The sequence below is a fragment of the Chenopodium album genome, chromosome 23 (assembly GCF_948465745.1).
Source record: "Chenopodium album chromosome 23, dcCheAlbu1.1, whole genome shotgun sequence".
In the NCBI taxonomy this organism is placed as follows: domain Eukaryota; kingdom Viridiplantae; phylum Streptophyta; class Magnoliopsida; order Caryophyllales; family Amaranthaceae; genus Chenopodium; species Chenopodium album.
In genome coordinates this window covers 9,215,043-9,228,451 of record NC_137856.1, presented here as the reverse complement: position 1 = coordinate 9,228,451, position 13,409 = coordinate 9,215,043, and the positions used below count along the sequence as shown (strand labels likewise).

Sequence of the window (13,409 nt, the reverse complement as noted above, 5' to 3'; positions counted from 1 at the left end):
TTAAATTTGCACAAATTTTTTTGCAAATGTTAGAGAATTTTGGTAAAAAAATAATATTAATGGTACTTGAAAAAAGCAAATGTGACTAACATTTTGAGTCACCAAAAATGGCAAAAGTGACCATCAATAGGGGACGGAGGGAATAGTATTTAATTACATAAAAATAAGGTCAAACTTTTTGGCGTTCACTGGAAATGTCTTGAGAAACAAGCCTTACATTGAGGATGGTGGCAAACACATAATTTTATGGAGGTGCAACTAATCACCTAACACTTCTGAAAAAAATCATCACTAGAAAAACTTGTTTTGAACAAGAACGCATTCTATTGGATTTAGTTGCCACAAGTTGACTCGTCAAATTTTAACATACAAGTTTTGTAGGAGACAATCTCAAGGTTTCTCTCTTTAAAGTTGGTTTCATTCTCTTCACATATACTCTCTCCTCGGCAAGATGAAAATGGTAACCGAGAGAGAAATTAGGAGAATGACCAAGAAGAAGCTTAGGCAAGAGCGTCATCAATGTCTAAAAGAATTTGCCCAAAGTTCAAACTAAAACAAAAATTCAAATGTATTGCAATACAAAGTTCTTCACATACGTAAATAATTCAATTAAGCTTCTTTCACGGATAAAAAATAACACTTGGTGTTCAATGTCCAAGACCAGTATTAGCTACTGTAGAAACATTACATACTATACGCAGAAGACTCAAAATTGCCAACATGACACATCTTCAAAGTAATTAGTAAAAAAACTCAAACAAATTCTGTTATGAAAGTTTTCTAATACCTAACAAATTGCCTAGTATCATCTCCACCTCGCTTCCCATAAGGATTGCTTTCATTAAACCTCCCTTCAATTTTACGGCTCTTCTTCCTGAACTTTGAAGCATTGCTGTCTAGTTTGATATCTACCTTTGGTGGGCAAGAAAAGCAGAATGAAGTAGCTACCGCCTGCACAAGTGAAGAAACATGTTATCTCGGAATAACAGATAATGGCTATAAGATCAATAGGAAAATCGAGCCGCGTTATCTTACAAACAGTTAGCATAGGCTTTAATTCATATTTTACCATCCATAATGAAATACCCTTTAACTGATATATGAGCGTATTTTTATTAGAGTATTAACTAACAACCATTCAACCCCCATGCTAAACAATACAGGAGAAGAAAAAAAAATACCTGTAGATCGAGTTGGTGTACATTGAACACATCTTTCATGGAATGCGAGTTATATGACAATATGTAGGCTCTGTATGCATCTTTAGCTGACTTGTTCAAGTAATAATTATTTGTAACCAATTTCTCCTGCAAATTCCACAATGTAAGGTGGTGATTTCATAATTGGAAACAAAAATATAACAGAAATAGGAAGATTCAGTACCAGATGCGACTGAACATTTGCCAGCTTCTTTGTATCAAAATCATACTCTTTCACAGGAACCTTCTCACTCTGCATTAAAATTTTACATATTGAGCTAGATACAAGGGGGTAGCATACACACGAATAAACAAATGGGTCCACCTAGCAGGTTAGCACAACCAAGAATTTAACATAACTAAGCTTTCTGCTCCACGTTTGCAGTCAGCACTCAGTGTACTAAAAACTTAAGAAAGGTTCTCCAGGGTTCATTTCCAAATTATCCTACAAGGATTTATGATTTATCTGACTTCACTTTCATCATAGAAACTTTAATTATTGCTTGTCGGATATATTCATACCTTCAAATAACTAAGGAACTGCAACTCTTCAGGAATCAGGAAAAGCAAAGCATTACCCTTTGCACCTTCCCCACGAGCTGTTCGTCCAACCCTATGAATATATTCCTAAAAAGGACAACATATCAGCTAACCAGATAGCATGAAGCTAGCTATTCAATGGGGGGAGGAGCTCAAGTCAGCAAATTCAAATACCTTTGGATCATCTGGAGGATCATACTGCACAATCCAATCCTACAAAAAGCCAAGAAAATAACAGACCACTCATCTGTGAGTGCTATTGCTAAGCCAAAACTTGTATTCTGAAGAGATTGCAGTAAGTCATGTAAGAAAAGGATACAAGACACTAACCACAGCAGGAATATCAAGTCCACGAGCAGCAACATCAGTGCACAAAAGTATTCCTTTTTCTGCTTTGCAGAAGTCAAAGAATGTTGTTGTCCTCTTGGTCTGCTTTTGCTTCCCATGGATATCTAAACAGTCTATCTGAATATATCTAAAGAGTTCTGAATGAAATTTTACTGAGTTGCAGGAAGAAAAGAACACCATGACTTTCTTATTCAGATTCCTCTTCAGAAACGAATAGAGAAGGATAAGTCTCTTATCACTGGGAATAACACAATAGCCCTGCTGTAGTCCTTCGTTGGTAACCTATGATAACCAGCATCCAATAAATTATGCTTTATAAAAAACCAATGATTACAAATACAAATAACGGAATAGATGCAACATCAATAACCAGTTCACTTACCCTTCTCCTGCCCTCATCAACATCAATGTAGATAGGAGTAGACTGGAACGACAAGCGTGCAAGGTCCTCCACCTAAGTACCAAAAATTTTATCACTTACTCGGTATCCCAACACCCCTCTAACCCCTTAACCCTTCCCTTTATCCTGAACAGAAGTAAGGCAGAAATTACAGAGAATTGAAAGCTACCTTCTGGGTTTGAGTTGCCGAAAAAAGAGCTGTTTGACGTTCCTGTATGCCAGAAAATTTTCAATCAAAAATTAATTTCAGAAACTTCACAGCCTTGATGAAGACAGGAAGGAGCATAAATTTGGCATAACACATACGATTCCAGGAACAACAAAGTGGAAAACCAGTATCAAAAGGCACTAAAACATCACAAAAGAAGATAATCCATCCCAAACACTATAAAACTCCAGCTCAATCATATCAACTGTTCATAACAGCTATTCATACTAAACGGAAACAATAACTTGCAAAACAAAAGAAATATACTTATGGATTAATACACCTTCACAGTATATCAAAGAAAATGATATATACAACAATAAGGGCTAGTTATAACAAGATAAAAGTAGAATTATTATAATAAAAATTAACATTTAAAACACATATCAATGTGTCACTTTGTCACATATTCTTAAACTCAACAATAAGAAATATATACGATGCTCATAATTAGCCCTTAAGGCTATGTATATCATAACCATTAAATATATAAAGGTAAACATTTATTTATAAAGTACCAGCTTTCCATCTTCCAAAATGCTACAAGCACCACAAACTGCCGTACTTTCCATAATATCAAATTTGCAACAGACATAAATGACATGAATATTATTTTTCTCCCTTCATGCACATAAGCACATTGTCACTATACTTCTACAAACAGCTAATTGTATATATAACTTGTTTGAGGACACAAGAAGTATCAATCGCACATGAAATATTCAAAGCAAATTTCTGACCTTTGGCAAAAGCTTAATGATCTGCCTCATTTCTTCTTCAAAATTAGCTTCCAGAATCCTGTCAGCTTCATCAATTACCAAGCACTGCAAGTGTAAAATATTAAAGATGTCAATAACCTAGTAAAGACAAGCATAGTAATTGATACTAAAGAAATGCTTTTTAAGGGTATATTAGCAGATTACTTTCCAACAGTTTCAAGACCTTGATAGGAATGTAAGGAAATCCCCAAATTATAACTCCTCTAACACAATAATTTTGAATGCATTCAGCAAATATGAACACAGAAGTGAATTACTACATTACATCAAAATGTCCTTAAATATAACAGTGATGTACAGAATTGCATTCACTTAGGCTATGCTCAATTCACCTTACTTTAACATATATTTGCTTATTTAAAAATTGATCAAATCAGACCAAACCTGTTTAGTTGCCTTCGCTTATTGCAAAATATTTTTGATTCCGTAAATTTTTTAAGAAAATATATAAATCTATATATGGAAATTACACATTAATTATTTGATGAATTTTTTCTCAAGGAATAGCGTACAAATAAGGTCAAGGTTCAGTCAAATTAATTAATCAAATTAAGATCAGGTCATCAGATCACAGAAAAAAGTTTGAAGTACTACACAAAAGCCAATGTCTCATGTATATTTGATATGAATGCTATAAATCACCTTCAAGTTTTTGAATATGAACCCCTTAGTATTTTGAAGATGGTCAAGAAGTCGTCCGGGAGTTGCCACTAAAAGATTAACACCTTTGGCAAGTCGTTCTGCTTCTCCCCTTCGGCCTGCACCACCAATCACCAAGCCAAGGGTTTGTGAATGATGCTTCAGAAGGTCTTTAGCAACAGCATGTGACTGCATCATTGAGACAACAAGTTAACTGAACTGCCCAGGAGGGTTTAAAGCAGAGCAAACAAATGAAAGCAAGTCCTACATCGATGTAAACTACAGACCATCACTTAAAAGAGGGGAAAAGAAAATGAGCTGCAGTCAATAGAAAGAGGGATAGAGATTTACCTGAATAGCAAGCTCCCTTGTTGGACAAATAACAACAACGCCAACACCATTACGAGGAGTAAAACGAGTCTGGTGCAACAATTCCACAGCTGGAATAAGAAAAGCAAGGGTCTTTCCGGAACCAGTCCTCGCAGCTCCCAGCACATCTTTGCCTTCCAAGAGAGGAGGTATAGCTCTAGCTTGAATCTGTAATCATAGTAAAGCAAATAGCATAAGCTAACTGAGAATATTAAATTCAAACTGCAATCAATTGAAGTTGCATAAGTTGCATTATACGATTCTAAATTTCTAAGGGTATTCGTTGACCAATTCACAGAATGTTCTCCAACTTATCACAGTCTACTACTAAAATGCAAGCTTTTACAAGCAAGGAATTTCAGAATCAGTTAAATAACTTCAGTGCTACTTGCCAATAACTATCCCTCAATAAAGGGACAATTTCGTTCATTCAAGCATATCGCGCTTCACTTTATCAATAGCTAGCTATAATGCAAACATTGCCGCGCATTTTATGAACCATTTCCACCGTTCTTTCTCCGTGTTAGACAGGTCCTCATTCAATCTACATCATCTCAAAATCATTCTCTAAACAAGGCTACTCTTAAGTTCTATGTTCATCATCAAGAATCCAGTCTCCAAATATCGTAATTTAAATTATTTATATTACATACAACCCCTTTCCGGCATAAAATTCCAGAACCATCCACAAAACTAACCCATTTACTCTAATTAAAATCACATGTACTTCAATTTTAATCCAATTTGACTATATTTTTTGTATTTTAAATCATATAAATTAGCTTAAAACCCCACAAAATCAACAAAAAAAAAAAAACATTAAAAGATGAAATAATAAGAAGAGAACCTGGGTCATGTTGGAGAACCCAATATCCTTAATAGCATTTTTAGTAGGCTCAGAAACAGGTAAAGCAAAGAAGGATTGATCACTCATAATTCCAATTCCACTACTCTTTTTCTTCTTCTTTTTCTTCTCAATCTTCTCAACTTCACTGCCATTATTTTCTCTCTCCTCTTCTTCCACTTGTTCTGCTTGTACTTCTTCATCATCACTTTCAGCCCTCAATTCGTCGGCGCACGGCCGTTTTCGTCCTACCATTATAGGGTAATTTTAAGAAATTCCTGCAACAAATAGCGACCAAATTTGAATCAAATTCTACTCGATTAAGAATATGAACATAAAATTTTAGCGCAAAGTTATAATCTTTTAGTAATTATATTAGCAATAGTTCGATAATCCCATAAAGAACACGAATTTGAATCAAATTAACGATTAACAGCGTATTTTGAAATTGTTGTTCGACCTTGTAAGATGCTTCAATGGAGGATAGAAAGCTCACAAAAATTTTTTCTGCTGCTTGTTGGAGTGTGGGAGGGATGTTGGAGGGCCTGGAGCTAGGTCTAAATAATTAGGGTTTGGTTTTTTAGTTTTGGGTAATCTATGGGCTTGTTATGATTGACTGAACTGAGTTGAACTGAATTGAACTGAACTGGGCTGAATTGAACTGAACTAAACTTATTAGAGCTAAACAGAATTTAATATTTTATTAGAGAGGGAAATTAAAAATTAAACTAAACTGAATTTATTTATTGGAACTAAACTAAAAATAATCTGAAGAGAACAGACCCTACATCTACACCTTTAAAAACGTTACTATAATGTTTTACTTGATACTTCAAATTTTCACGGTTTTCAAAACGCGTTAAAATAGATTTATATCCATTTTCATACATGTAAAAATTATACTCCCTCCGTGCTTAAAAGAACGACCCTTTTAGCCAAATTTTAGTTCCAAAATGTTCATTCTATTTGCATTTAAATACTTGTGCAAAATTAACTTCCCCATGTAAATTTTGTCTTTTCCATATGCTTTTATTACTTTCTCTCTCTACTTTTTTGCAAATCTCATGTAAGTTACCCTTTTCAATGTACTTTTATTAGATTTCTCATATACACTTGTACTTCCAACTTAAGTTTCTTAATACCCGTGAAAACTCTCCAAAAGGGTCTTTTTTTTTAAGGACGGAGGGAGTACAATGAAACTAAAAGAGCAACTGTTTTCCAAAAGAGGATTGAATCAAATTAACGATTAACAGTGTATTTTGAAATTGTTGTTCAACCTTGTAATATGCTTCAATGGAGGATAGAAAGCTCACAAAAAAAATTCTGCTGCTTGTTAGAGTGAGGGAGGGATGTTGGAGGGCCTGGATGCTAGGTCTAAATAATTAGGGTTTGGTTTTGCATTTTGGGTAATCTATATCTACAACGTTTAAGGGGGCGTTTGGTTTAAGTATTTAAGGAATGAGGTATGGCTTTAGAATGAGTGAAACTCATACCTATTGTTTGTTCATGGTTTTTAAAACGCAAACTGAATTTATTTTTACTGAACTTATATTTACTAAACTGAAATTATTTTTACTGAATATTAATTTTTTAAGGTGAAGTGAACAGAATCTTGCTCTTATAACAAAAGCAATTACAGTGATGGTTTGCTTAACTCAAGCTAAACAATAATCCCAACACCTAACTCTAGGTGTCACTCGCACTTGAACTCACAGACACTACACAATCACTAGCCTCTTAGTTTTTCATCACAACCACTCAGATTCCCTTGATATTCTTTCTTACAAATTAAAGCAAAAGTAAGAGACAATACAAATCTTTATATAGTGTGTGTGCAAATAATTGTTAAAACTAACGAACTATTTCGCAATAGTGTGAGCATATTATTGCAAGTGTCCGAAGGGCTACCATGGGAATGGGACTATGAATGATCCTTGTATTTCGAATAGAAAGGCTTGGCTCATACCAGTTTTAGCTACTGCAGGTAAACAAGTAATGCGTGAAAATTATATAGGTATGCATGGTTAACTAGAAATTATATGTGATGTCTAAAACTATTGGCATATATATGGATTTATTTTTTCTTCAAGTATATAGATATGAGCATTCTTATCATGAACTAGACATGAATAATTTTAATTTTTGACAAAAGATACCTCCACCACTTACTAAACAATAATATCTTCACTACTACCTTGCCAAGCCAAACGCTCAAAATTTTCACTAAGTAGTTTTGGTCAAACCACTAAATCTATCCGAAAGTTACTCAAAAGATATCGTTGAACACGGCCTTAGAAGTAGGGGGTATTCAAGCAAAATTGAAATATGTGCATCTCTAAGTTCATTGTCTATAACATAGTGACATTTTGATCTCGTAGGTGTTGGTGGTGGCATCATATTTTTGCTCTTATCTGGGTTTCTCTTGCACTTTAAACACAGGGAAAGAAAAATTAAAAAAAGGCGAGAAAGTTTTTTTCAACAAAATGGTGGTTTGCTTCTACATGAAAAGCTCTCTGGTCGACATGCGGTAACATTAAAGATCTTTGCTATGCGAGATCTTGAAGTTGCCAGCAACAACTATAGTGATGAAAACATAATTGGAAGAGGAGGCTTTGGCTTTGTTTACAAGGGTATTTTGCCAAATAACCAATTTGTGGCAATAAAAAAAATCTCTCAAGGTGGATCTAAACCAAGTTGAACAATTCATCAATGCCAAGTTCTTATCTTATCACAAGTGAACAACAAAAACGTTGTCAAGCTTGTAGGTTGTTGCCTAGAAAGTGAAGTGCCATTGTTGGTGTATGAATTCATTAACAATGGGACGTTTACATGATGCAATGAAAGCATCCATTCTTAAATGGCCTGTGCGTTTAAAGATTGCATCAAAGGTTGCCAATCTTTTATCATATCTACACAATACAATCTCTACATCGATAATTCATAGAGATATGAAATCGATAAATATACTCTTGGGTGAAAGTTAAACTGCTAAGGTAACCGATTTTGGAGCTTCAAGATTGGTTACGCCGGATCAAAGCCAATTCGCTACAATGGTGCTAGGAACCCGAGGATACTTGGATCCTGAATATTTGCAAACAAGTGAGCTAACTGAAAAGAGTGATGTTTATAGCTTTGGTGTCGTCATGGTGGAGCTATTGACTAGGAAAAAGGCAATCTCTAGTACTAAGCCTGAAAATGAGAAATGTCTCGCTATGCACTTCCTCCTCAAGTTAAAAGAAGGATGCTTGTTGGAAATTATTGACGTAAACATAGTAACTAAGGGAACAATTGAAGAAATACAACAAATGGCTAATCTGGCTAAATGGTGCTTGATGTTGAAAGGTGAGGAGAGACCTACCATGAAAGTAGTTGCAATGGAATTAGAGACTATAAGAAGAAAGTAATCAAAGGGATCCCATCCTTGGAATGATGATAAATCAGTTTCAGAAGACTGTGAATCTTTGCTTGTTCGAATTCCAAGATCAGACGACTACAGTGGTTGTAGCAGTGGCATTGAATCTGTTTCGTATGACTCAAAATTGCTCTCCTCTTTGGGAAATGGCAGATAATTATATAATATATATAAGTTTTGTGAATGCCATTTGTGGTGGTAAAATGTGTAATGTGTGATGATGGGAGTAATTCATAGTTAGTAGTTATGTGTGATAACAAATTTCTTCTTGATGTAAGCATGTAATACATTACATCTATATCTATACTTTAGTATTTAAAAACTATAACCAAGAAACTAAGAAAAACACATGTCCCCATCCATTATATTACACTCACTAACCATAGTGCCACATGTCATCTTACACTATTAATGTTTTATTACACCATTTTTTTTTAATTCTTTCATTAAACTTACCCTTCATCTCTTCATCTTCATCTCTCCCCTTTAATTCAACCATTTCCTATTCTCTCTTTAATTTTAGCCTTTCCACCTTCTATTTAAGCCTTTTTTTCAATTAAAGTTCCAAAATTTTAATTTCTTTAATCATGTTTCCGATTACATATTATACCTTATAATGACTTACTGATATTTCCTCACTTATTATCTCTCAATACAATTTTATATGAATAACCCGTGCATTGCACGGGCCAGAAGGCTAGTTAATTATAATTATGTAGAAAATGCAAATGATTTTTTGTTTTTGTGAAGAATAATTAAATCTATAATTAGTATTTTAAAACTATAACTAAGAAAAGATACTCCTTTAAACTAAAAAACCCTAGCCTCCTTTTCTCTCTTCTCTCTCCTAAACCTAGTCTCCATTGTCAATTTTCAAGGGGCTTCCATCGGATTTCACCGGTGGAAAGCCCCAATCTTTATTTTCTTTTAAGCCTTTTGTTTTAGGTTACAATAATGTCTCCCTCGAAAGAAAGGGTTTATCTCCTTCGAAAGACAAGGTTTTTTCGATCTCCTTCGAAAGACAAGGTTTTTCGTACTCCTTCGAAAGACACGGTTTTATTTGTGCTTAATTTGGTCTCCGGTTGTGCGGGGCTACTATTGATTAGGGCTCGAATTCGGGTTACGAAATCAGCACAAGAATTAACTTTCTTACAAAATTGAGAAGCGACGACGGATCCACTCAAAAAGTTGTATGAGACAACGAATCGAGAATATGCCGAATTGTTATATTTATGTATTTGGATTCTTAGCCCTTCCCCGATTAATTCTTGTTTGATTTTGTTAAATTCGTTTTCATTATCGTTCATTGTTAATTGTAGATGTCGTATGGCTTATATTAATGAAATTTAGTGTCCTTTGGGACTTCTTTAAAAAAAAAAAATAACCAAGAAACTAAGAAAGACACATGTCCCCATCCATTCTATTACACTTTTCTAACCATAGTGCCACATGTCATCTTACACTATTAATTTTTTATTACACCATTTTCTTTTTAACTAGTGTGTGACTCGGGCGATGCCCCGAATTGCTAGTTTGTACTTAACGTTTGATTATTTTTGCTTAATGTATTGATAATTATCTTCAAAATGTAATATTTTGAATAAAGATTTGTATTAGAAGAACCATATTCAATATTTGCAACAAAATTTAATATAAGTTGTTAAATTATCCTATGATATGTAACAAATAGTATAATTAAGGACTAATCATCTTATCCAAGTTAACTATAATTTTGTTGGATAAATTAACACAATATATGGTTAGCTAAGGTGGTAAGACTTGTATCATAGTACTTATTGGTCTCAAGTTCAAGTCATGTTGTAAGCATTTTTAAAATGTCAAATCTAATTCTTGTTGTGGAGGTGACATGTCATATTTATAGTGTTTAAATACATGACACGTGGCATATATTGATGACTTGGCACTTTTATAGAGCTTAAAAGGGTGACACGTGGCACATACTCTGTTTTAGGAACGCTTTTTAATATAGAAGTATAGATATAGATTCTTTCATTAAACTTATACTTCATCTTTCATACACACTTCATCTCTTCATCTTCTTCTCTCCCCTTTAATTCAACCTTTTCCTATTCTATCTTTAATTTTAGCATTTCCACCTTCTATTTAAGCCTCTTTTCGATTAAAGTTCCAAAATTTTAATTTCTTTAATCATGTTTTCGATTACATATCATACGCTATAATAACTTACTGATATTTCCTCACTTATCTCACAATACAATTTTATATGAACAACCCGTGCATTGCACGGGCCAGAAGGCTAGTTGTGTTTAATATCATGAGCACACGTACAAAGTACAATTGCCAAGTTCACTTGACCTTAAAAAAAATTTTGTAAAAAAATTTCAATTAAGCAAAAATAATTTGTGTAGGCACTTAAATGTGTCTCCCCAAAAACCAAACCCAGTGATGAATATCTTTCACGTCATTAATTATCGAACAAAGCAAAAGTGTGAAAAGTCTTGTGATACGATTGTTTTTAATAAAAAAATACTTCTTTCTGTTTTTGAAAATATTCGTTTTCATACCGTTTAATTTTCTATAATTTTCTATCATATCAATCAAAGGCGTGTGTAGTGTTAATATGTCTTCTTACACAAGTTGATCATTTGTTGAAATATAGCTTACATTATGTAATTAGATGTCATTCCTCTTAGTTTTCAATTATTTATATGATTTTTTTTTTACTTTCTTTTTTTTTTTTTTTTGTGTGGGTGTGTGTGTTATTTGCAGTATTGTTCAACTGGCTGATTTTGGTCGACACTTTACGAAGAGATATGACAAGAAAAAAATGAAATATATATACTATACGTACATTGGACTCTTTATAGGGAGTGAAAAAAACGATGGTATAGTAGGATAAGATTACAAACGGTTTAGTTTTTTAGGACTATAATGGTAATCTACGATTTACAAAAAATATGACTTTTAAACTACTCCCTCCGTTTTTTTTATATGCATCACTTTGACAAATTGCACTATTCACATATCATGGCTGACTTAATTTTTTCACCTCTAAAAAATAAATAAATGTTTTTATATAATACTACCTCCATTTTTATTTAGTTGACACGTTTTGACTTTAGCACTATTCACACACCTCCCTTTGACCGTGTTTTGTGCTTTATACGTAATGAAAAATATAGTCATGTGGATCTTGTTAGATTCGTCACGTTATTTACTTTCAAAATATCAACTTTTCATAATTTTTGCTTATCGATAATTAAAGATATTAATGATTGAATAAGTGCACTGGCAAACGTGACTAAAGAAACGTGTCAACTAAAAAGAAACGGAGGAAGTACATCATGAGATTTGTCATAATGTCTAGTTTAATAATATAATTTTGTTACAATTTTTACTAATGCACAATTAAAGATAATAATGGTCAAAGTAACGTCTCGACAAATGTGCCGGTCAAACTGATGCATATAAAAAAACAGAGGGAGTATCAAATAATCTCGAGAAAAACACAATCAATTTATTGATTCTTTTTAATTTTTGTAATACGGAGTAATAATATTAACAGCTATAAGTTTCAATCACTCTATATCTACTATCATCTAAAAAATACAATCCGGGTCACTAACTAGTATATTAATTAAAAGGCATTTTAAAAAACGTTTAAGTGTCACGTAGACCCCTTTTCATTACGTCACGTCACCTACTCAATCTCTTACTATGCCACATCACCACTCAATCCACCTTAACCATTATGCAGCATCATAAGAAGGACGTAGGGTTATTTAATTATCTAAGCCAATTATCAACAATGTTATAAACAAATATTAAATGTATATTGTAGCAAATCACAAGGTACAATTTAAAAAAGACACTATAGTATATATCTAGTACATATAATCACAAGGAGTAATTAAAGTAACAACCCGGTGCAACGCTTGGGCTACATATTAGTTATTATTATTAAAATCAACATAATAATAATAATAATAATATTTAATTATTATTATTATTATTATATAAATTCAAAAGCCAAGTCTCCAAAAAAAAATTGTAGAGTTAATACATAAAAACAAGTGACATGGAGTATAATTATTTTGCCAGCATGCACCCTAACTTAATCTCGAGTAACATTGGGTGGGTTGAGTAATTAAGTAGCTGTGCATCCTTGAGGAAGGTAAGCGTTGCCAGAATAACCATCTTTGCACTTACAACGATATCCAAATTCATGCGATGGATCATAACATTCAGCATTCTCTTTGCACAAGCAACTTCCTTTTGCTTTCACCGTTGAACAATTCTTTTTTCCAATGGACCAGTTGAATACTACAGTAAGCTTTTTCCCATGAGAGAGACGAAAGTCTGTTAAAACTACTACTCAAATTTGCTCGATCAAATATAAATGCGTCTTTTGCCACTGGAAATGTGGTACTACATGGATTAAAACGGTACACTAAAGTATGGTTAAAAAAACTATAACTTCTAACTGTAATGTTGCTAACTCCACTAGGAATCGAGGATTGACAACAACCAATTCCTGAACAATCTTTATTAATCACATCTTTTGGGTTAACACATTCAGTCATGCATCTTGTCCGATATCTCTTGCCACGTCGAATTCTAATAAACCAAGCATAGGCATCACAACCTATGACAACTAACATGTTTTTGGTGCTAGATGTCATGAATGTT

At 33.4% G+C, this 13,409-nt stretch overlaps 1 protein-coding gene and 1 pseudogene across 1 annotated transcript; one reads left to right on the top strand and one right to left on the bottom strand.

Moving 5' to 3' along the window:
• Positions 1-593: 593 nt before the first annotated feature.
• LOC145607683 (DEAD-box ATP-dependent RNA helicase 27-like) lies at positions 594-5,882 on the bottom strand. The gene is made up of 13 exons (XM_081663276.1): positions 5,787-5,882; positions 5,330-5,604; positions 4,465-4,650; positions 4,117-4,302; positions 3,436-3,519; positions 2,657-2,698; positions 2,470-2,541; positions 2,070-2,369; positions 1,914-1,952; positions 1,722-1,826; positions 1,384-1,452; positions 1,182-1,307; positions 594-951 (listed from the first exon to the last, which is right to left on the bottom strand). Exons 2-13 carry the CDS (start codon positions 5,579-5,581, stop codon positions 781-783), a joined length of 1,632 nt encoding a protein of 543 aa, XP_081519402.1. The 5' UTR covers positions 5,582-5,604; positions 5,787-5,882; the 3' UTR covers positions 594-780.
• A 2,494-nt stretch (positions 5,883-8,376) lies between these two features.
• LOC145606993 (putative wall-associated receptor kinase-like 16 pseudogene) lies at positions 8,377-8,895 on the top strand (annotated as a pseudogene).
• Positions 8,896-13,409: the final 4,514 nt, after the last annotated feature.